The sequence below is a fragment of the Amblyomma mixtum genome, chromosome 1 (assembly GCF_055824585.1).
Source record: "Amblyomma mixtum isolate Tamu chromosome 1, ASM5582458v1, whole genome shotgun sequence".
Lineage (NCBI taxonomy): Eukaryota > Metazoa > Arthropoda > Arachnida > Ixodida > Ixodidae > Amblyomma > Amblyomma mixtum.
Window position 1 is genome coordinate 85981878 of NC_143012.1, and position 25499 is coordinate 86007376.

The window sequence follows — 25499 nt, forward strand, 5'->3', positions numbered from 1 at the left end:
TTCCCTCGCAGCAACGATGACAAGCCGTTAAGTTCGAGCCATTCGTCAGCCGAAACATAAGTCTGACACCTGCACTTTACAGCGAGCTGCGGGGACGGAGGGCCGGCGTCGCACTTGCGCCGAAAGGCTCCAGGAAGACCGGAAGTCGTTACCGAAGCGTGAGCACGCCAGCACCCGCGCTGGCCACAAACAACACAGAACAGCCGCCGACACACCATGCCGTTGCGTTTCGTTTGGGTTTGGCACCGCTAATGGGAGTTGAGCCGAGGACCGTTCCCGCGCAGCGGATGTCCACCCCATAAACCACCAGGGGGCACACTTGTTGATGCCGCCCACCTGCTTTTGGAGTGCCGGGGCCTCGACGCCGATGCCTCTTTGAAGTCGTGTCTCTTGACAGTTTCCAGATGTCGGGAGATTCTTTGCAGGCTGGCGTTACCCGTCTTTAACACATACACTGGGCGTTTACATGAGCCCGACAAAAGTCGGGTTAAGCAGGCTGTCGGGCCGAGAACCGGTTGTCGGGCTCATGTATACGCTAGGGGGTCGAGCAAAGGGACCGTCGAGTCGAGCTGGGCCAGCCCGACTGCAGGGGGTGGGTTGGCTCTGCCCGACCCGGCTGGAAGGAGCATGTATACGCTGCCGCATCGGCTTAGCGCCTCCTCTCCTGCCTCCTCTCCGGTCTGGCTGGCGCTGTGCAGGAACTCGGAGCACTCGGCGCGCGCGCTCTTTCTTAACGGCCTGTGCATGAGGGGCAGTTGCTATCTACCGCCGCAACTCTCCGGGGGCTGGTTCGGTTACTTTGCACATATTGCTGAACGGCTGCTCCGAGTACTGAAGAAGAACTTGACGACCATTTCTTATGCAGCCACTGCTATCGGCACGCAAAGCAGGGAACTAGTAGATGGATCTCAAAACATTGAAGTCGGCATGCAATGATGGCGCATAGTATTAGCGAATAGGGCTGTATCATTTGCGTCTAGCAGGAATAAAAGTGAGGCAAGATATTACAGGGCGAAGCCACGGTTAGGGAAACATTTATTTTCATCTTCAGGGCTGGCACAATCTCTGTTGATACTTGAAAATGTATGATTGAAGATGAGCTGGAAAGGGAATCACATTGCGTTACCACTGGGTGAAGAAATAAAAACTCGATAGGTGGTTTAAAGGCGGTCTGAAGGCCTGAGGGTGGAGGAATTAGGGATGAGGTTAGTTAAATAAAATCGGATCGGAATTGGCCGGTTGATCCGATCGTACGTTGGTCAGCGGTACTTCGTCCGCTCGTCCGGCAAGTATCTCTGTTGATACTTGCCGTTTGAAAACATTCGAAGTATTTGTGCCATCTGTTCTCACTGCGTGAAACACACCAGATCAGAAAGATCCTTTGCTCTTTGGAACTCCGATATCGTTTCACATACTTAGAAGGACTGAAAACAATAACAGGCGGTGCTGTAATGACCTATACAACATTGTTGTGCGGCTCGCAGTTCAAGGGATGTCAGTTACAGCCTTAAATGCTTTCGCGTTGGCTTGTGGATGAAACCAGACGGCTTGTCATTTTGGTTTGTCAATTTCTTTGTGTAGTTGACGAGAAGAATTCGGAGAAACTTCTCAGAAATGAGGTGTGTTAAGCATTTGGTGTGGCTTCTGTCAACCCATTCCGGGCAGCATAGGACGGGTGAATCTTCTAGATGTGGTTCAATGATTAGTTACAAGACTTCGAGAATTTCGATCGTGGGAGATACTTGACCGCCTTTTCAAAAAAAAAAAAAAGCCGGAATCACTAGGAACCCCGGCTTTGGATAGTGGTTTTCACCATGATTTGTTTTCTCGGCACCTGCTCAGGCCGTAAGAAGAGAGCGAGAAAGCGCGCGCGTCGAGACCGGCCGTGCTGGGAGATTTTTTTTTCCGGCAGCGGAGACACCCATTAGAAATCAAAGCGAGCCGCTGCCGGCCTCGAAGACAGCGCGCACGTGAACGGGCGAACCAACCGGCCGGAAAGAGAAGCAGCGGGAAAGGGAACTTTTCGTCTGGGCGTCTTTCCTCCTCTAGCATGCGTGTAGTTTGCGTGCTCGACGCTAGGGGTAGCGACGGTCTCTGCCCGACAGAAAACCGGTTCATGTATACGCGGTAGGGTCGGGCTGGTCAGCCCGACATCTGGCGCACCCCGACCCGACCCGCAACGTCGGGCTCCATGTATACGAGGCTACAGCACCAAGGAGCCGTCCCGATGCTTCAGCGCTTTAGCGGAAGGAGTCGAGCGTAACAGGGAAGTCTGCAGACATGCGTAATATGATGGACCAGGTTGTCCGGTATCTGCAACTCGTATTTTCTGTGCCTGCGTCAGCTGCTTCAGGAGAGCGATCTTTCAGTGTTGGGAGGAGAGTAAAAACATTTCTGCGCAATCGAATGACGCAGAGGAGGCTGACACACCTTCTCCTCCTCCACTTGCACAAGGAGAGATTGCGGAACTGCATTTGGATGCTGTTATGAAAGAGTTCTTATCTAGAACAGCAGAACGAACAGCAAACTTCGGCCTCCTTTGAAAACCTCCCCTGCCCAACGTCCTTGTCGTGCTAGCCTTGAAGCTCGTCAGTCTGTGATACTATAGGTTTGTACCTAGTGCCTACTTTCATGTCTACTTGCATGAATATATCAGTTCAGGTTTGCTTCAGTGCGAGCGCGAATTCAGAAATATTAAAAATGTTTTTTTTTCGCAGCTTTCGAATCCGTTTACTCACTTGCGCGGTCTGCGCAGGTTTCAGTAAATATGAAATTGCCGACCATTCTTAAAGTGTATATACCGATGTACAATAAGCGAGGATGCAATTATGTGAAATTGAAACGGCTACAATGAATTAAAACATTAATAATTAAGAATACGAAGTTTGCAGCAGTCAAGTGGATGCAGCTAGCACTGGACCGGGTTCATTGGAGGAATATAGGAGCAGCCTTTGCCCTGCAGTGGCTCTACTCCGGCTCATGATGATGATGAAGCAAAGACAATACTTGCCCCCCCCCACTCTCCCCCCTCCCAAAAACGTTCGGAGTCCCTGTTAGGCGCCACCATTTTTACGAACACAAGAGTGCTGGTGGCACTTTTTTTATCCTTCGCGGTGGCTCAGTGGTTATGGTGTTCGGCTGCTGACCCGACACGCTGGTTCGGTCCCGGCCGCGGCGATTGAATTTCTTTGGAGGTGAAATTCTGGAGGCCCGTGTACTGTGCGATGTCAGTGCACGTTAAAGAACTGTAACAAGGTACCCATGTGGGCTAGTTGGTGTACATCAGACATAACTTCACCAGCGAAAGAACGAGACGCGAGGAGAACAACACAGGACAACGCTGGCGTTGTCCAGGGTTGTCCTGTGTTCTTCTTCTCCTCGTGTCTCGTTCTTTCGCTGGTGAAGTTATGTCTGACGTTAAAGAACCCCAGGTGGTCGAAATTTCCGGAGCCCTCCACTACGGCGTCTCTCATAGCCTTAGTTGCTTTGGGACGCTAAACCCCATAAACCAAACCAAACCAAACAGAAGACCGTAGCAGTTCTCGCAAACGTATACTCCTCCCGGTTCCATCCTCGGTCGTCAAAACAGTTGCTTTTAGAGACGTGGCCACACCCCATGGCATAACCGATGAGCGCGGAGCCGCCTCTGGAAGTTTGCCGCCACGCTGGACATGTTGACACATCATCATCTGCCTAACGAAGTACAGACACCTCCCATATCTCTCCAATTACTCCTGTCCGGTACAAGTTGCGGCCACTTCGCAGACTTCATGTTCTCATCGGCCCACCTCGCTCTCTACCACCCCCTCCTACGTTTGCGTTCTCTTGATAGCCACTGCAATATAATTGCGGCCACGACCACGTTTTTCGGAATCGGTGCGAGGCTGGAACTGGGCAGCTGCTGGCCAAGACCACTCCACCCTGTAGCCAGAGATTCCTCAGCGCCTCCGACGACTGGAGCGTGGCCGTCCACTGCCGACGTAGGCGGGAGGGACCTTCGGAGATCCCCCATCCTCTTTCTGCGAGTGGCCGTGGATTAGCCTGCTCTACCGACTCGCGTCGCTAGAGACTCCCCCCCCCCCCCCCCCGGATTACTTGTGCGTTGATCTCGCCTCCCACGCTGGAGTGTGCCGCACGCGCGGTCGGCTGCACCGTGGAAGCGGTGCGCTGCGGCTACTATCTGTCCCTCGAGCCCGTTTGGCTCCCAACAGTCTTATCCGCACACTTAGTTACAACAATGTAATAATCACAAGATCGTTACGAGGATGCAGTGCGTGTGTTTGAGAATTCGCTGGGCTTTGTGAAGGCGCAGCAAAGAGGGCTGCGTTGAATTCATGGTTGCAGCTTTCGCAGCCTTCTATCCCTGGGTTTCCGTTGGCGACGTCGTCAAGGTGTGTTGGTTTAGGCACATTTTTTTTTATTGTCGCTTCTTAGAACTAAACTAGTTTTGGAGCGAAAAGCTATAGTCCTACCATGCTGAGCCTGACGGTCATCTGGCTCCTATAAAAAGTAGGATACAACTCAAAAACACTGCAGTTGCTAACCCCGGGCGCGGTCTGCGGCCAATCGCAACAGTAAACAAAATCAGCTGTTTGATGTTTGACAACATCAAGCTATCCACGTATCAAAATTCTAGAGCTCATAATTTCTTTCTTGAGATAAGCTTCTTGTTTAGGTAACCAGAAACGCTTAAGTGGCAGTAAAGGGTGGTTCTTTTTACTCTTCTCTTGATGTACGGAGAGGTTGTTCCTCCGTTCTTCTTTTTTCCAACGAAGTACTGAGCCAGTACGAAGACACGGGACTCATGCCGAGCACTGATATAGGTTTTATGTACACAGACGACTATTTACAAGGAGTATGTACATGACAGCATGATGTCTGACCAGCCGCCCCGTGGACCCACTCCACGGCTACTCGAGAGCACGGTCTGCGTGCCTGGCTCCGGTCGAGACCAAAATCTCTGTGTCGCGATGGCGGCAGAGCATCGCGTGCCCCCGCGCTCTCTCCCCACGCGAAAATAAAAAAAAAGCAAGAAGTTGATATATTCTTAAGCCGCGAGCAGGAGGAGCCTCGTCACTACATGTGTTTTTGCTTTCTCCCTAAAAGCCCCGGCGTCGGCGCCATACACAGCTTGCAAACGCGGCGACGAACGCCCTCCCGCAACAGGGAGGGCAGGTAAGATGCCGCTAAACGTTCCCCGATGAGGCTAGCAAATGGGCGCGCAGACACCGGGCATTGTCCGTACCGCGCCACGCCGTGTGGCATCGGCCCTGTCAGAGAAGGGATGCCTTCGACAACCGCAAGCGCGCCCTCCGCGAGCCTAACCCTTTGAAGAAAGCCGCGAGGCGCGCATGCTGCCCTTCCCTCTACCCACAACAGACCAGTGGGCGATCCGCACTCGGCCACGGAGGATGCTTTCTTCCCGCAGGCCGCGACCGGGCGGACACGCGACCTTCAACTGATAGGGGAGACCTCTCGTTTACTTTGGTAAAAAAAGAACACGGAAACGAGCTTCTAGTGAAACAGCGAACGCCGTCCAGGCTAACTACCGTGATGCTGTCGCCGCGCCGCTCGTAGAGCGGCTTTTTCAGTCGTTATTACGGCGCCGGTTAAAATGGAAAGAGGCGATTAATGGCCCCTACCTTACAGTGGCGGACTACTTTTTCGGCGAGGAGTGATTCTATGCGCGAAGGCTCAATGTGGGCGCAGCTTCACTGCACACTTAAAGGGGTCGTGAAATGTTTTCCGAAAATTATGAACGGCGTGTGTATTTGGAATTCTGACCCTTCATTCTATAGTCTACCTTGGTTCCTTTCATCGTCTGGGTTGATTGAATAGCGAAAAAAACTAAATTTCGGTTTCCCAGCGCGCGTCCCCGTCAACTCACAGCAAACGTCATATTAAGAAGCCAATCAGAGGCTTCTGTCGTCAACACAACATGGCGGCTTAGTGAAGCCTGTTTAGCCATAGTTGACCGAGGTTACAGCACGCATATTGACTTGAGTGTGACACCGTCGTCTGCTCAGAATGGAGTCTGCTAGCTGTCAAGCTGACACGTTGTGGGAAAACTTGGCCGGCGCGCCGCACCAGTCGCCGCTTGCGAACTGCCGCCTACTGCAAGCAGGGACACGGAGCGGCAAGCATCTTGCGCCGCTAGACTCATGCCCGGCCCACATCCGGTGTAGCACTTTGCCACCGCACACCAGCGCCTGCGCGCTGCTTGGCTACTGAAGTTCGCACCAGAAAAGACAAAATAGCGATGTTATCAGAAAGACTGCCGGCTGTACTCGGGCGGCGACAAAGCATGCCTGCCCACGTAGCGCGCTTTCGGCAACGGCGCTGGACGTGGGCGCGCCGGGCGACGAACTGCACTGATCTCTGGCTGCCCTGGACGCCGCTAGGCCTGTTTCGCATCGAAGTTGCGGTGTACAGCGCTTCGGAAGTAGCCTTGGTTGTAAAATGCCTGCTTTTGGCATCGCTTTACTGTCAACAGCATCGTCTCACAACAAAAAATATGGTCATTGTTGAGGTGCGCTCGGCAGCGGAGCTATATAGCGGACGTCAGGCGCGCAAGCCGGACCGCAACGGCCGGGCAGCGGCAGCTGCAGAGCGGCGGTTGTGGCAAGGAATTTGCTCGTATTACAGTTGCTGCTTCTACCAGCAACTCGGCATTGTTCAACGATCCTCAAAAATGATCTATTTTCCACACTTCTTGCTCCCACAGTTTATTATTTACGTGAATCTTTAGCTCATTTTTATGGATCCAGGTTCCGGGATCCAGGTTTTCCGGCTGGCCTGCCGGCTGGCCTGCAGACTCGCTGTATTTCACATTCGCACCAGAAAAGACAAAACAGCCATGCTATCAGAAAGGCTGCCTGTTATATTCGAGCAGTGGCAGCATGCCGAGCTATCGGCAACGGCGCCGTCTGCGGACGCGCCGGGCGATGAACTGCGAGGCTTGCCGGCGGCCCTGGTCGTCGCTAAGCATACCTGGTTTTGCATCGATACTATCGATACCGCAGCTGAGGGAACTTCGGAACTGGTCACCGCTGTAAAAGGTACTACTCTCGCCACCCCTTTAACTGCGAGCCTGTCCCATAATAAAATAAAGATATGCTCGATTTCCGCGACGCCAGCGGAGCTAGCAAATGCCAGCTATATGCGAGCGGCGACCAGGCAGTGAATAAAGCGGTCATGGGATGAAATTTGCTTGTATCGCTGAATTAAATACTGCCAGCAACTCGGCCCCACTGAGCACCGAATATCTTGTAGACGTCTTGAAATGTCTATATTGGTCATATATATCTTGAGCTACCAAAGACATCTCCAAGACGACGCTTTATGCTTGGCTAGAAGACATCTTAGCCAAGACATCTGGAAGCTGTCTTATGAAGGATTTTCACATGCTCGGCTACACAAGATGGCTGCAAGACGGCTTAAGCAAGTTGTCGTCTAGACGTCCTGCTTCAGAAGTCTGCTGGACTTCCTCACAAGACGTTTCATGGATATATGCACCTACATTGCACTATACGTTTACACTTAAACAGGAGGTAACCAGAGTCGCGTCACTTACAGATAACTAAATGAAAAACCCCAGTTCGCAATGCACGGCAGTGCCGCGGGAATATTCTATTGCCAAAGGCGTGCTTTCCCGTTGGCTCCACTGCAAGACAGAAAGCCGGAGGGAGCCGAAACGACTCCCGGCCGGCGTTCGACGAAGCGCGCGCATGCGATGCCCAAGACCGGCAGGGCAAATAGAGAGGCGGGAAGGAGGGAGCGTATATGAGAGGTGGCGAGACCGGGCCGAAAGCATGCAGGAAAAAAAAAAAAAAAAACTGAGGAGGGAGCGCGACGCCAAGACCACGTGGCCAAGACTGAGCAGGATTAGGACTGCACTCTTTAATAATGTTATGCGTTAAAGCGTAGCTGGTGAATTTAAAATTTACTATTTAATGGAAACAATACATACACATGTGTATTTTTTATTAAATATTTTTTTAATGCCCAATTAAAATTTATGTTTTCTTCTGCGGTCCGATTTGGCGCGAAAAGTCACGCCAGCTCTAGAAGCGCGGTAGTACCCAGCGGGCCAGGTGCTGCAGCGTGAGAGGTTTCGGAGTTCTTGCTTTTGCTTCATCACCATCAAGGTATGAATCATAATTTTCAGTTGGTCCGAAGCTAATTGTTCAGCATGCAACGACGCAAGAAAACGTTTGATGAGTTATCGCGATGGCAGAAATTGCGCCGACTGAACGATGAGGTTTCTGGTCTAATTGCTGGAGAGCGCGGTTCCAACGATAGTGGCGCTGTCATGTCCGTTTGTGCAATTGAAAGTGTAAACGAACGCAACGCGAACTTCGCAGGTGGAAGCGCTTTTCAAGTGGATCTTTTAGATGAAGGGGTGATCATTTCATCTGAACAGGTAACACTTGACAGGCACTCCGTTGTACGCGATATTCGTCCTGACGCGCGCGGCATGGCCGATGCCGGGAGCGTTGACAGCACGCAAAAAGCTGGTGTAAATGCTCAAGCTGGTAATGACCGTGATGTAAATGGAACAGTGCGCGCTGCTTCCATTTCAGACAGTGAGTCCAGTAGGCGGTCTGATGAGCTAATTGATGCTCCAGGAAGCGACACTACCATCTCCTCAGACGAAGGCGAGCTTCAGTGTGAGGAGGTATGTGTTAATGAGAGTTCCTCTGCAGAGCATGCAGAATACCATGAGGATAATGATTCAGAATGCCGTATGAGGCATTTCTTGAGGCAGTGGGCTAGCACCCATAAGGTAACTCACGCCGCGCTTTCTTCGCTGTTGAAAGAAATGAGGCAGCATCCATGCTATTCCGGCTTACCAAGCGACGCAAGGGCATTATTGTCTACACCTCGTACAGTGAACGTCAGAAGCGTGCCACCAGGATCTTACTGTCACTTTGGCATTGTAGAATGTCTACGTGCTGTGCTGTCACATGTCGACGTGTCATCAGTACCGTCTCAAATTGGCATTTTATTTTATGTTGATGGGCTGCCACTTACAAAGAGCTCACACAGCCAGTTTTGGCCAGTCCTTGGAAGAACGCCTGATATACCTGGTAGTAGCGTTTTCCTAATTGGCTGTTACCATGGGAACTCAAAGCCGGGTTCAGTTGACGACTACCTTGCAGATTTCATTGCTGAACTTCAAACTGTTTTGTCAGGTGGACTGACCTTTGCTGGGAAGCTGTTCACTGTGCATGTGAGAGGATTTATTTGCGATGCCCCTGCAAAGGCTTTCTTGTTGGGTGTCAAATCTCACACAGGCTATTTTGGTTGTTGCAAATGCATACAGGAAGGAGAGTTTGTAGACGGTTCAGTAGTTTTTCCAGAAACAGATGCACTTCTGCGAACTGATGAAAGTTTTATGCAAAAGACTCAGGAAGAGCATCACGTCAGCGACACTCCGCTTAGGTCACTGCCCATAGGACTGGTGTCCCAGTTTCCACTAGATTACATGCATTTAGTCTGTATTGGAGTCACCAAAAAGTTGCTGGTTCTCTGGATGAAGGGCAGTAAATCGTACCGCCTACCATGTGCAAGTGTACATGAGATTTCGCAGCGCTTAGTTGACCTTAAGAATTTCTGCTGCACTGAGTTTGCACGTTTGCCGCGGCCATTGAAAGACCTAGCCTTCTGGAAGGCAACTGAACTTCGTTCTTTTCTCCTGTACCTGGGTCCTGCAGTGCTGAAAGGCATCCTGGACCGAGAGAGATATGAGCATTTTCTTGTGTTGCATGTTGCAATCAGAATTCTTGCAAGCCCAAGTATGTGCAGCGCATACAATGATTATGCTAAGGAGCTCCTTATCTTTTTTGTGCGTACCTTCAAATCATTGTATGGTCTTGCCAAGGTTTCGTACAATGTGCATAATCTTGTTCATCTAGCAGATGATGTAGCAAACCATGGGGCACTTGATAGCTTTAGTGCGTTTGCAGCTGAAAGCTTTATGTTTCAGCTCAAACGTCTCGTCAGAAGCTCAACACGGCCCCTTGAGCAGCTGCACAACCGAATACATGAGCTCAGTGCTAGCGGAGAGCTGTATGCCATTCAGAAAACATTGGAGCATTCAGTGACATATACGCAGATGCACACTGGAGGACAGCTGCCACGCTCATGTAATGGGCCACAGTTTAAAGCTGCTGTTTTTCCGCAGTTCAACTTGAAGTCCACTACTGGGGATAACTGCTGCCTCCTTAGTGACTCCAGCATTGTGCTTGTGTCTGATTTTTGCTATGATCAAGCCGGATCAAAAGTGCTTGTTGGGAGGCAGTTCACAGCATTGCGTGACTTCTACAGTGTACCCTGCAGGTCCAGTGACTTGAATATTTTCATTGCATCCCAACCATCATCAGACAAGGTGTGGCCCTTGTCTAGTGTCCAGTGCAAGTGTGTATTGCTACCATATTTGGGGTCATGCAGTGAATATTTGGTCTTTCCACTGCTTCATTCCGCTTAGTTTTACTTCAGAAGTTTCCATTTGTTGCGTACAAGTGCTGTCAAAAGTAACTGGAAGTGAGCTCCATGGAAAAAATTTTATTTCTTTGAATAGAAACAATAAGAGTCAAAATTTATTGGTGCTTTATGTAATCACACGATTACCACTAGTGTGCATATATCTATTCAAGGATGCATGCAATTAGTGCATTGACTTTAATTTTGTTTGCTAATATCGCCTTCCACTTACTTTTAACAGCATATTGATACGTGGCGGCTAGAAGCAGCAATAGAAACAGCAGAGGTAATCTGCTACGCAAGGGACCGACGGCTTGAAGTAGACTCACAGCACACAAGCTCGCACCTCAGCGTCGTCTTCGTAACAAAACCACTTCGTCGTCCTCCCAGCGTCCGTAGCATGACCCCCCTCGCGGCAAAAGCACCGTCCCGGTGCGCACTACACAGGCCAGCTAGACGGCGAGTTGTAAGGTTTGAGGCGGGACACATGGACGATGTCGGTGCGGGGTGCAGCGGCCGGGGATGGCGGATGTAGCGGGGTGATCTCGTAAGTCACCGCGGTCACCGGACGTACGACCCGATAAGGGCCTGTATATCGGGGAAGCAGTTTTTCACAAAGGCCCACACGGCGGGAAGGGACCCAGAGTAAAACAAGAGAACCAGGAGAGTAGGTGACTTCACGACGGCGACAGTCATGACGTCGTTTCTGATTGACTTGGGAGGCTGACAGCCGCTGGCGGGCGACAAGACGGGCAGCGTCGGCGCGAGCGATGGCGTCCCGAGCGTAAGGACTCGTGGAGGCGGTGGCGGGCAGCACACTGTCGAAGGGCAGCAAAGGATCGCGGCCAAAGAGAAGATAAAAAGGCGAGAAACCGGCTGTATCGTGACGCGTAGAATTGTAGGCGAATGTAACAAATGGGAGGCTAATATCCCAGTCGCGGTGATGGTCGGAGACGTACATGGAAATCATGTTGGTGAGGGTACGGTTCAGACGTTCAGTGAGCCCGTTCGTCTGCGGATGGTAGGCCGTGGCGAATTGGTGACGGACGGAGCAGAAGCGGAGCAGTTCGGCGACCACTTTGGAAAGAAAGCAGCGGCCGCGATCGGTGAGCAGGTGACGGGGAGCACCGTGGTGGAGTATGACGTCGTGCAGGAGAAAGTCAGCGACATCAGTTGCGCAGCTGGTTGGGATCGCTCGCGTAATAGCGTAGCGCGTGGAGTAGTCCGTTGCGACCGCGATCCATTTGTTTCCCATAGCAGACACCGGAAAAGGGCCGAGCAGGTCGAGGCCGACACGGGAAAACGGGTCTTCGGGGATGGGAATCGGCTGAAGGTGTCCGGGAGGGAGAACCGAGGGCGTCTTCCGTCGTTGGCACAGCTCGCAAGCGGCCACATAACGGCGGACAGAACGGTATAGACCGGGCCAAAAGAAGCGGCGGCGCACGCTGTCGTAGGTGCGGGAGACTCCAAGATGACCGGCCGTGGGAACGTCATGAAGCTGCTCAAGGACGCTGCGGCGCAGGTGTTGCGGGACCACGAGCAAGAGGTCAGCGCCGTCAGGCCGCATATTGCGCCGGTAGAGGGCGTTCTCATGGAGCACAAACGGGGCGAGGGACGCATCACAGCGGTTGGCAGTGAGGCGGTCGATGAGGGAACGTAGCGAAGAATCCAAGCGCTGTTCGTGCGCAATGTTGCGGAAGGCCGAGATGGATAAGACGCAGGCGTCAGCCTCGCATTCGTTGGAGGAAGGCGCATCGACAGGGTAACGGGACAAGCAATCCGCGTCCTGGTGCAAGCGGCCGGACTTGTGGACGACACAAAATGTGTACTCTTGAAGGCGAAGAGCCCAGCGCCCCAGCCGGCCTGTAGGGTCTTTGAGCGAAGAAAGCCAGCATAAGGCGTGGTGATCCGTGATAACAGAGAAAGGGTGCCCAAACAAGTAAGGGCGGAATTTTGCAATAGCCCAAACCAGGGCCAGGCATTCCCGCTCGGTGATAGAATAGTTGCGCTCTGACACAGAAAGGAGACGGCTGGCGTACGCAATAACGCGAAGCTTGTTGCGTTGCCGCTGAGCAAGTAGGGCACCAATGCCATGGCCGCTCGCATCGGTCCGAAGTTCCGTAGGGGCTGAAGGATCAAAGTGAGCCAACACAGGTGGAGCAGTGAGGGCATTGATAAGGGCTCTGAAGGCGTCAGCTTGGGGGGGTCCCCAAGAGAACGGGATGTCCTTCTTGAGGAGCGTGGTAAGAGGTCGGGCTATTTCCGCAAAGTTCTGGATGAACCGGCGGAAATAGGAACATAGGCCGAGAAAGCTGCGCACATCACCGGAGGAGCGCGGCGTAGGAAATGAACGCACGGCACGGACCTTGTCGGGGTCGGGTTGGATCCCAGCAGAATCGACCAAGTGGCCAAGGACCTTGAGCTGTCGGCGGCCGAAGGTACATTTCTTCGAGTTCAGTTGAAGACCAGCGCGGCGGAAGACGGCAAGGATGGCTGAAAGGCGATGAAGATGGCTTTGGAATGTGGACGAAAAAACAATCACGTCATCTAAGTAGCAGAGGCATGTCGTCCACTTAAAACCGCGCAGGAGGGAGTCCATCATGCGCTCGAAGGTGGCAGGGGCATTGCACAGGCCAAAAGGCATGACTTTAAACTGGTACAGGCCGTCCGGGGTGACAAAGGCGGTTTTCTCCCGATCCCGTTCATCGACAGCGATCTGCCAGTACCCTGAGCGAAGATCGATGGAGGAAAAGTAACTGGCGCCGTGCAAGCAGTCGAGAGCGTCGTCAATTCGGGGCAAAGGGTAGACGTCTTTCTTTGTGACGGCATTCAGATGGCGGTAATCGACGCAGAATCGCCAAGTTTGATCTTTCTTTTTAACAAGCACGACAGGGGACGCCCAAGGACTACTCGAAGGCTCGATGATGTTGCGGGCCAGCATCTTGTCCACTTCTGCCTGAATAACACGGCGCTCTGCGAGGGAGACCCTATAGGGCCGTCTGTGAATAGGGCGGGCCTCGCCGGTGTCAATGTGGTGGGCGACAACAGAGGTTTGACCCAAGGGACGGTCCCCAAAGTCAAAAATATCACTGTAGGAGGACAAGAGACTGTGAAGAGCTGTAGAATCAGCAGAGGGTAGATCGGCCGCTATCATCCGGGAAATAGAATCCTCACTGGAGGGCTGCGATGTAGGGACATTAGATGCGGCAGTCGTTGGGTCAGGAGCCAGGACAGAGACTGTGCAATCGGTCAATGGGGACAGATCAGCAAGTGAAATGCCGGTCGGAAGTACCTGAGGGGACAGGCTGAAGTTGAGGACAGGGAGGCAGGTGCAGTTGTTGGTGATGTGGACAATGGTGTGGGGAAAGAGGACGTTACGGTTCAGAATCACAGCGGTGATAGGGCAGGCGACGTAGTCTCCATCAGGGACGGGAGGAGAAGGCGACATAGGGATGTAGACAGCAGCTTGTGGCGGGAGACGAGCAAACTCGGTGGATTGAAGGCGAGGTGAGCTGGTGGAGTCGTCATTGCACAGGGGCAGATCCAATCGGAGAAGGCCTGAGGAACAGTCAATAAGAGCTGAATGGGCGGTTAAAAAGTCAAGGCCAAGGATTATGTCCTGAGGGCACCTGGTCAGGACGGTGAACATAACGGGTATATGACGTCCGGCAATGCTGACTCTCGCAGTGCACATTCCAATCACGGCAGCGGGGCTGCCATCGGCGACGCGAACCGTGGACATGGCGGCAGGCGTTAAAACTTTCTTCAGACGGCGGCGCAAAGAAGAGCTTAGGACTGACACTTGGGCGCCAGTATCAATGAGGGCAAGGACCGGGACACCATCCACGAGAACATTCAAGAGATTACGTTGGGCAGCGGAGGTCAAGAGAGGATTTTCAGGCCGGGTCAATGATGCAGCGTCACCTCCGGGGGCTGCATCGGCTAGTTTTCCGAGAAGTGGCGGGAGGTCGAAGGAGAAGGGCTGCGGCGTGTGGTAGGAGAACGGGAGCGGCGGCCTAATGGGGAAGGTGAGCGGCTGGACCCACGAGCGTGCGGAGCGGGCTCGTCACGGAGCGGATCGGGACGGGGGGTGAAGCGGCGCGGGCCGTAGTCGTTGCGGCGGTCGACGAAGGAGTAGGGGCGAGGTGGCGGGGACCAACGGCTGCGGCAGTGACGGGAGATGTGTCCGACGCGAGAGCAGGTAAAACAGATCGGCCTGTCATCAGAGGTACGCCATTCGGCAGGATTGCGATATCGGTACCGAGGCGAGAAGCTGCGACTGTAAGTGGCAGCTGCGATCACTGGAGGGTCCGGGCTGGCATGAGCGGTGTCCACGACGCGAGAAGGGACGGCCATGTTCGCAACCTCCTGTCGAACGACGGCTTGGATGAGGGCCAAGGTGTTGTCCGGCAGTGGCAAGGAAGAAACAGCGGGCGTCATCGCCTCCAGTTCGCGGCGCACGATACCCCGCACCTCCACCAAATGATACGTGGCGGCTAGAAGCAGCAATAGAAACAGCAGAGGTAATCTGCTACGCAAGGGACCGACGGCTTGAAGTAGACTCACAGCACACAAGCTCGCACCTCAGCGTCGTCTTCGTAACAAAACCACTTCGTCGTCCTCCCAGCGTCCGTAGCAATATGTACAGTGTGAGCTGTGATATTTTTGTTGTTTTAAAGCTTTCCCTTCTGCAGAGAATGTTTGCTGTTGTGCGATTTTGTGAAGACAACAGCGTTGACGTGGTGCCATCACATTGGCTTGAAGATGACCAGTGCTTTTGGCCAGCAAACTTCAAGGCTTCCAGGACAATGAAAGCCGTGAAACACAGGGAAGTGCCCGACTCGACATACACAAAGCATGACGTCATCGTCTTGAGCATGGAAGGTAAGGTACATCAACACTTCCTACACCTCCTTTCCGCTATTGTGGTTGGTTGCACATATTTTTTCCACACAAGTTTTTCTTTCTTATTCGTACATACTTCCACACTCTTTCATGGTCTTCCATTGGACAACTGGCAGTATATGTTCTTGACATCTGAGAGCAGGGATCTGGTCTGTTAAGGAATGTAATGTGTGAGGATGTGTAATGAACTGAACAATGCATCAAAGGCAGGGACCAAAGGAACAAAACATGCAGTGGTAAATGTTGAGGCAATGCCATTGTGACATTGTTCTTCAGTCATCGTCATCATCAGCCTGACTACGGCCACTGCAGGGCAAAGGCCTATCCTACGTCTCCCCAATTGACCCTGTCCTTCGCCAGCTGCTGCCATTGTATTCCCGCAAATTTCTCATTCTCATCCGCCCACCTAACTTTCTGCCCAATTGACCCTGTCCTTCGCCATCTGCTGCCATTGTATTCCCGCAAATTTCTCATTCTCATCCGCCCACCTAACTTTCTGCCGCCTCCTGCTACGCTTGCTTTCTCTTGGAATCAACTCCACTATGTTGCCTTCGCATTAGATGCCCTGCCCAAGCCCACTTCTTCCCCTTGATTTCGACTAGGATGTCATTAACCCACGTTTTGTCCTCTCACCCATTCTGCCTGCTTCCGACCTCTTAACGTTACACCTGTCATTTTTCTTTCCATAGCTCACTGCGTTGTCCTTAACTTAAGGTGAACCCTTTTTTTTTAGACAGAAAAAAAGCAAGCATTGCAAATGAGTGTTATAAAGAAGTGTCTGCTGTGCTGTTGCCCACACCCTGCCTGAGCTTTCTATTCTGCGTCACCAGCTTTCTTAGACTACAACATTTTCAGTAGGCGTGCCATCTTATAATGGTATGCTGGCAACTTGCTGGTCTCAAAAGAAAAGCTTCAGTTTTGAAATAATTTGTTGGATCACTCAACTAGCTTGCTGGCTCTCATGATACAATCTTTGTTTTTATTTTCTTAGAAACCTATGAAAAAGCAAGGATGAAACTGAGGAAGGCAGAAGACACTGATGATATTGCTACGTCAACAGATCAAGGTACTATATATATTTCTCATCTCGCCTGCTGTGACCTGTAGCGTTTATTAAACAACAATTACAAGTTGAAATGTTTCCTTCTTGTGGCATACAAAAGTTCATTTCAAAATGTGAAATGAGCTAAAAGTCTTCTTTTTCTATTTTTCTCTTTGATCAATTAAATTTATTGTGTGTGCATGCACCAAGAACAGTATTTTTGCTTTTAGTGGCATTTTTCTATGTGTTCTGTTGAATGCATTTTCTTAACATGCTTCTCAGCTCTTGATGGCTGAAAGTGAATATCTGAAACAAAGTTTAGTTTGCAGAAGCTAGCAATTTCCAAATGGCTACGCTGCAGTGTAATCATTAAACCATACTCATGTAGCACAAAGCACCATTTTATGATCCTTAATAATGTTTTCGGTCCATTTCTTTCAATCCCTTTCATGACGGTTTCCTAGAAAAAGGCCGTGGAAAACGAAAGAGGCAAATGGTGTGTTTGTCATCTGATGAGTTTGATGGACATGATGATGAAGAAGGGTTAAAAAATGTGCCTCCATCACCCTTCAGTCGCCAAATGTAAGGGAATTTTGCTTCTTTTAGGGGCGAAACTAAGGAAGAATTTGGAACTATATACATTGCACTCATAGAAAGCATGATCCCACTGAGGCTCAAGTTGTTTTCTGTATGCATATCTAATAAGAGGATTTTGTTTGATTTAAAAAATATGTAAAAAAATTTTTCAGGTAAGCCTGTTATTGATGTTACAAAGGTTGAGGATTTTAGTACATTCTTCACCTTAATGCCAGTTTGGCCTAAACTGAAATGCAACCACATTGAAAAACTGAATGGCTATGAAAACATTGCATTTGTGTAACAAGGCTCTAATGCATTTTATTTCTAACGTCTCAATCAGCGATTGCAGTGCAGCTGTCACTCAGGAGAAGAGTCGTCCTGACATTCCGTCTTGCTCTCGTAATGGTAAGTAGATTTATCACAGTTTGGCCCCATGTGCTAGAATTTTTGCTGGGACTGGCTGATTGTATGTTCATTCAAGCTCCTTAAATATCTTGTTGCTGTGGATAGCTACCACAAAAAATAATGCAAGCTCTGCTTGGTGTTTTATGGTGGTAAAAAATTTCAAGAATACTGGGTGCAGTTATCCTGTAGCTTTCTAATTAATGATGTAGGTGCATGGGGTAAGCTCTGCATTTTGCACCTATAAGCTATTAATCTATGTTCAAATAACTTAGGGGTTGTGTCTGCACATATATTACCTTGTCAAGTACCATTCCTGCAGGCTTGGCAGTTCTGCACAAGCTAGAAAAGTGACAAAGTTATAGTGGTGTGCATATCTTCCAAGTAACAGTTTTTTGTCTTTCAATGCAGTGCCTGAGCAGCGTCCTCCAGTGAATCAGCAGGAGGCATTTTCAGCGACTGTTGGTAACCAAAACTTCATTGTATTTTTTCAGTTGTGCTGCATGAAAACAGTAAATAATGTAGCCTTTCGTAAAGACGACAGTTGCAAACAGAATTGCGCTATGCATGAAGTGAGCTGAGGAGAAAAGCTCACATTATAGTGCTCGAAAATGGCTTTGGTTCGGTTTTCTTTTTGTCTTTTCTCCCCCTTGCTGCATCCCACACCAGCTGCTGTCTTTTTCTCTGGATTTTTGCATTCTGTCCTGCTCGAAGCACGCCAAAGGTGCCCAGCAGGGTAGCTGTGAGCATCTGTTCTATCTTCCTTCTCCTGTGGCACAGCTGTTACCATTTTCACACATGCCAGACAACGCGCGGTGATGCTATCTGGTCATCTGCACTGGGATAGTACACTGCAACTCCGTGTAACTTGAAAATGATGTGTGTCGGGTACTCAAGTCCCAGGTCAATGAGCTGGTGCACACTGTGTACACGAGCCTTTAATCTGTGTGGCGGTGATGTGCAGCATGTGACATTCTTGCAATGCCAAGATCTTTTTGTTAGAGAGGTTTTGTCATGAGATGGACTATGCATATTTGCATTTCATTTGACTATTCCTGGATAACTGCTTTCGGGCTTAATAAGGACGAGGCAAAATGTTTTAAATTTTTTGTATTACTTCATCTTGGGGAATAATTACATTGAAGGATCTATGAATAACTACTTTTTTAAGTTGTCTATACTTTGATCAGGCAATTGTCCCTAAGTGACTCTCTGAACAGGTGGGAAGTATTCAGATATCTAAGCATTTACCCTTGCCTTCTGCCACCTTTGCAGCTGGCTAGTGATGATGCCAAAAATTTTTGTCATTCTGTTTCTTGACTGGTTCTTCAGGAATACTTAAAAAATGTACAGTACATTGCAATTTACGTAAAACAGTGGGTCTTCCCTGGCTGCATTCACACACCGATGGGCAGCAACAATGATACAAAAGAGCTCATTCAGCAACAGGCAGAATTGCAAGGTCTTTTTTCTTTATTTGCTATTGTGTGGAGAGTTGTGGTACCTTAATTGCCTGGTTCATGCTCGTTTTTTTTTTCCATGTTTTCAGAAAACTCTGTTCTCCTGCTGAGAGAAATTTGCTTCGTAAAAAAGCAGCTGGCAACAATCATAAAGCTTTTGTCAGAAAAAGAAAATTCAGAAAGCATTGCCGATGAATGCGTCTCATGGCCTCTGAAAACTGATGAGGAACTTCAAGAAGTGGAAAAAAAGTTGCAAGAAAGCAGGCAGTTCCAAGCACAAGTGGTAAGGTTATTTGGAAGTTGCGAAATTAAATTCTAGGTTCAAATCTACTCGTGTACAAGCAAATACAAGCAACCCAGCTGCTAAACCACGTTATAGAATTAATTGCCTAGCTCTGGTTCTTACTTATTCCAGATGCTGCATTGATGTAACTTGACACAGCCAGAGTTTTAGCTTGTGAATGAGTCATGTTCAGCTTTACCTGCAGCTTGTGCCTATTTCCTGAAGGGCATTGGTTAGATTGCGCTGATGCCTCTACACAAGAGGTAGTTTGTAGAGTTAGTGAAGATCAAACTAGCCTTTTTTAAATTTTATTGCACTATGTACTAGTTGCAATTCATGCCAGAATGGCCAGCTTGCACTACTGCTTTCATGTTTTTGCTTTGTCCACGCCCCGTGCTCTTGACGCCTTTATGTAAGAAAGGTTTCATTGAAGTACCTAATATATGAAGATGTGTTACGCACAATCTTGTTTCAATGCTGGAAAGCAGTTTTGTGGTTAGGCGAGTCACATAGTTCATGTGGCATCATTTTACCACAGGCTCAACAGCTGGCTGGCATCGGGGGGAGCACGCCCCAATCTGCAACCGCTCGCATCCTCGCAAGAATGCTGCACGACTCTCTGGGGCAAAAATACAGCCTCTATGGCAAAAAGGGAAAGCGTCCTTTTTCAGAGCTTCAGCTCTTCCTTGTGTTGCAAAGTGAGTCTCAGTTCTTCAGAACGGTTAATTAGAACTGCAGAAGATTGACCAAAAAATTACGTAGAATAACATAGTGATAGAAGGGTTGAAATGGCAAATCAGGGTTGTTGGCAGCACACATAATTCTTCAAAGTGAACGTTGCTTCTTTGTACAATTGTCAGAGATTACGGAAAACAGAATATTTTTGTTCTTGGTCATAAAAGTCGAAGAAATTTTTTTATTTTGCACTTACACTTTACGTAATTATGTTGTTTCTCTGGCAAGCATATGAAATGCTGGAACATCATCAGCTATCTCTGTGGCAAATGGCTGAAGATACTCTGAACAAAATTAGGCTGTCAGCCCTCTGCTGTGATTTTATTGTTTTTTTTTCTATTTTAATCAACAGAGGCTGTCCGACTGATAAAAGGGCTTTCGAATGCCACCCTAGAACAAATTCAGCAGGCCACGAAGGGTTGGCTGAAAAACTGTCCGGCACGGCTGCAGAATGCTGCTAAAAGGTATGGGGACAAGTGGAATGCAGTCCTTTCCTTTGGCATTTCTAATCTCTTGCAATTGAGGGGCTTACAGGAAATAGTAATTTTAACATTGAAATTAAGGGCTGACAGGGAGGGACACAAGGCGTTTCAGCAAAGGTGATCACTAATTTTTAGATATATGGTTTTTGGGGTAAAGAGAATCTTATTGCGGCAGAGTAATACCAGTGTTGGCGGATGTCAAAAAACAGGCAAATCATGTTAACTAATAACATGAATAACTAATACCTAACAGTTAACTTTTTAAATATTAATGATAGGCACCTGATTACAACTAGATTTGTAGCTGGTCATTATTAATAGCCATATATAATAGAAAGGCAGTCTAGTTGATGATTGGTATTAGAATTCATCTTACAACTGCGCAAAAGGACAAGGGACACAAGGAAGAAACCAACAGGACAGAGTGCGGAACTTCAAATTCAAGTTCTGCACTGTGCCCTCTTGGTTTCATTTTTGTCCCTTGTTCTTTTGTGGGGTTGTAAGATATCAGTTTTCGAATCTCAATAACAAGATTGCCCTCGCCTCTGTGGCTCAACAAAATCTTACTTATAGAGACACACACATTCAAATAATGGGTTGTGTTTGCTTTTGTGGGAGATAGTAAAAAAAGGCAAGCATTTCTCAGATTTATTCTGAACATTTCGACCGGAGCTGAGCCTTTTTCGTGTGTGTGTGCGTGTGCGAGTTTGTAAAGCAGCACTTGCAAGTAAAAAAGTAAAATGAATAATTAAATCTTAGGCAGCTTGCCTTTTTGACCCTAGCACTGGTTGTAATATTCTGGCTTTGATGCCTTGTTCATTTTAGGTTATGCAGAAATGTGTGGCTTCTGCCTGGTGAGTTAATCCTCGAAAGTCTGTTGTTGTCCCTCCTCCTAGAAAGCTTGTGTGTGTCTGTTTTTAATGGGCTGACTTTGACTTGTATAGCTGATAGAATACACTGGTTAAGAAAATGCCTTTCCAATAAATTTTTCGATGGCTGTTGGGCTCTGAAAAAAATTCCTTCATATCTTATGGTTTGTACTAACTGCAGAAAATAACTCTTTTTTTGCAGAAACGAGAAGACAACTCAACAGGACGAGGAAAGGCCACAGGAGAGCCCGTGAACCTTCACCTTTTCATATTTTCATACTGATGAGTACCCTCAGGCAGTCCTCTCCTCAGGCATTGAATTGTTCTGTGCGAATTTGTTGCGTTTTTTAGCTCACTGAATTGTATTTTGCATTTGAATTTCTTGGGTTCTTGGTTTTGCATTGCCTCTGGATGCTCCCTTAGTGAATTGCAGTCTGTATTTCAATTTCTGCATTCTGTTGTCTGTATGCTATATTTTTTTCTATTACAAGTTGGATGCTTTATTTTATTTTGTACGGACTGTGTGCAAATTGTTTGTTTCACCACTCCAACTCACCCAGTTCAATACCCCTGTGCATACCTATTCCCGTTTATTATTAGTCATTTCGCGTTGTTGATTTTGCTATTTTTTGTGTTTTACAGTTTTATACTTTGGCAGAACAGGATTATTATTTTGTAATTGTCATGTGGAGTGCTTCCTTTCCCTTTTGTATTCTTTGTTTTAATGCATTTCTGCAGTTTTAGTCCTTTAAGTCGAGCATTTTAACTTTGCGTGGATGAGGGTCTTAAAAAGCTTTTATTTTATTTGTTAACATATCTTTCTGAAACTTAGCACCTGGGTATATCATTGAATGCTGATTTTGAATATGCATCTAAATTTCAAATGTCTCAGCTGGAAGGAAATATATGGCAAAATAAAACATCCTAATTAGGTCATTTCTTACAGGCCTTTATAATAATTTAACAGTTAAAGAAAGACTTTTTAACAATAAGCAGACATTTGCAAAGGTCCAAAGCACATCCTAAAGCTAGCAAAATGTCTATAAACTCATTTTGTTGGTCATAAATAACAGAGTTGGACAGAAAAATTGATGTGGCAGTAATTAGCCCACACTTGGCCTAATTGCTAATCTATCTTGTTTAAAGAAAAAAAGAAAGCTTTAGGATATGTGGCATACCTTTGGAAATGCTTGCATATTTTTAAAAAAGCGTTTTTTAATTGATAAATTACTATAAAGGCCCTTAAAAAATGGCCTAATTTGAATGTTATTTTGCAATAAATTTTCTTCCAAGTGAGATATTTGAAATCTAAGTGCATATTTGAAATCAACGTTCTATGAATCACCTGCGTGTCAAGTTTCAACAAGTTATGTCAACAAATAAAGAACAAGTTTTTAAGACCCTCATCCTCTCTTAAGTCTAGCATTTTAAATTTGCAGTGTATGTTGTTGAGAAAATTTAAATGATCTGTAGTTTACGCATTTTGCTTCCTAGCATCATGTATAATTAATTCCCAACCTCCCAAACAGCACCTAACTGATGGCTTTTCACTGCAATGTGCTGTGCTTTGTAACAAAAAGAAAGTTGATACAGTTCTCACCAACTAGTTGGTGGCTTTAATACCTGTGAGACTGACTGACAGTGGTGCACCATTCCCATTTATTTCTAGTCATTTCGTACTCTTGAGTTGGGCATTTTTCGTATTTTTTCATCATCATTATAGAGGGACAATATTAAGCTTGGGCAGAAAAGCATTAATTATTATTTTGTTATTTTCATGCTGTTGCTATGGTGGCTTCCTTTGATTTTTGTATTTGCTTTTAATACATGTGTGCAATTTTTAGTTCTGCAAGTCAAGAATTTTAACTTTGCAATGTATGTTGTTGAGAAAATTTAAATGATCTGTAGTTTACGCATTTTGCTTCCTAGCATCATGTATAATTAATTCCCAACCTCCCAAACAGCACCTAACTGATGGCTTTTCACTGCAATGTGCTGTGCTTTGTAACAAAAAGAAAGCTGATACAGTTCTCACCAACTAGTTGGTGGCTTTAATACCTGTGAGACTGACTGACAGTGGTGCACCATTCCCATTTATTTCTAGTCATTTCGTACTCTTGAGTTGGGCATTTTTCGTATTTTTTCATCATCATTATAGAGGGACAATATTAAGCTTGGGCAGAAAAGCATTAATTATTATTTTGTTATTTTCATGCTGTTGCTATGGTGGCTTCCTTTGATTTTTGTATTTGCTTTTAATACATGTGTGCAATTTTTAGTTCTGCAAGTCAAGAATTTTAACTTTGCAATGTATGTTGTTGAGAAAATTTAAATGATCTGTAGTTTACGCATTTTGCTTCCTAGCATCATGTATAATTAATTCCCAACCTCCCAAACAGCACCTAACTGATGGCTTTTCACTGCAATGTGCTGTGCTTTGTAACAAAAAGAAAGCTGATACAGTTCTCACCAACTAGTTGGTGGCTTTAATACCTGTGAGACTGACTGACAGTGGTGCACCATTCCCATTTATTTCTAGTCATTTCATGCTCTTGAGTTGGGCATTTTTCGTATTTTTTCATCATCATTATAGAGGGACAATATTAATCTTGGGCAGAAAAGCATTATTATTTTGTTATTTTCATGCTGTTGCTATAGTGGCTTCATTTGCTTTTAATACATGTGTGCAATTTTTAGTTCTGCAAGTCAAGCATTTTAACTTTGCAATGTACGTTGTTGAGAAAAATTAAATGATCTGTAGTTTACACATTTTGTTTCCTAACATCGTGTATTGTCATTGCCAAACCTGATGAAGAGCAGCTAGTTGATGGCTGTTCATTTTGCAGTGTGGCATGCTTTGTAATAAAAAAGAACTACAGTTCTTGCCAGCTAGGCGACAATTCCTGACAGAATAATTGATCGACAATGGTACATCATTTCGGTTTCCACCATAACACAGCAGCCACCAAACACTGCTGCGCTCCCAACTTATTTTATCAGCTTTAAGGCTGTAAAGAATTCCACACTTAAAAGGCCACTGTGGATGTGTGAGGGCAGTGCAGCTAATTGTAGGCACATTTGATGTGATTTTTTTATTTTGATGTCTGATATTGGTGTTTAATAAGATGTCTACAAGTACACAAGCATTTCATACAATTCTGCTGAACATAGCAGCAAGCAAATCAATAATTTTGAAGAGATTCCAGAGCCTATTTTAGACATATAATCCTTCTTTGAGATATCTACCAGATGTCTTGCAAGGCACTGTGTACCTTAAAGTGGCTGCGTTAGCTGAACCAGAATATAGCTACAAGATGTATTGATACATTTAGAAATGTCTTTCATATCTTGCCAAGACATCCTGTAAATGCCTAGTGACTGTCAGGGGGTGGGGGCAGTTTAGATGTCTATAACACAACTTGTTTCTCTTGGGCAAGATGTCTTATATACGTCTAATATACTGGCTGATGTTCAATAAAAAAGACCTTTGAAAGTAACTAAGATTTGTCTTCTTGACTACTACAAGATGTCTTGCAAGACATCTTATAGCTTAAAAAAGTGGGTGCATTAGCCGAGCTACAAGATAGCTACAAGATATATCAAGACGTCTGAAAATGTCTTGCACCTCTTGTCAAGACATCTTGTAGACATTTCACAACTGTCTCAGAGGCCAGTTGAGATGTCTATAAGATGGCTTGCTTATCTTGGCAAGACAGCTTATAGCTGTACAGTAGATGGGTTGGTGTTCACTGGGCGGCATCAGCCAACGATGCTCAAAAATGATTCATTTTTGGCATTCATCTATTCCAGTGCTTGTTATGAGCGTGAAAAAATAATACTAGCGTGTTTTTCTGACGCCGGCATCCAGGCTAACAGGCCGGCCCCGAGAAACGCGCCCCCACGTCATTATGACGCATCCTGCCCCTTGTCAGTGCGACGCGTCGCGTGCGGCCTGTCATTGACATCGGTTGAGCGCAGGCGGCGAGCGGCGAGTCAGTCGTTGTTACGCCGCTCGCAACGGCACGTCGCGCGCCCGGCAAGTAGCAGTCATGCCGAGAGCCCGCGACACCTCTGCCTGCGGGAGTCCCGACCGTGAACCTCCGAACCCGGCCGTGGATTCGAGTCTTCATCTCTATCGCAAGGGGTGTGTTGACTCGCAGCCCCATCTGCAAATTATGCCTGACCCTCTTCACGCTTCTGGAATATATTTTTCTGCAGCAAAGAACAGACGCGCGGAGCCGATGCGCGCCGCGATAG

At 47.6% G+C, this 25499-nt stretch overlaps 1 protein-coding gene and 1 long non-coding RNA gene across 2 annotated transcripts in view; both read left to right on the forward strand.

Moving 5' to 3' along the window:
* Positions 1 to 25499, forward strand: part of LOC149367099 (uncharacterized) — a 434438-nt gene that overhangs the window by 230060 nt on the left and 178879 nt on the right. The window lies entirely within an intron of this gene.
* On the forward strand, positions 15134 to 18696 carry LOC149367102 (uncharacterized). The gene is made up of 5 exons (XM_089571061.1): positions 15134 to 15369; positions 16382 to 16456; positions 16897 to 17014; positions 17352 to 17416; positions 18689 to 18696. Exons 1-5 carry the CDS (start codon positions 15183 to 15185, stop codon positions 18694 to 18696), a joined length of 453 nt encoding a protein of 150 aa, XP_089427187.1. The 5' UTR covers positions 15134 to 15182.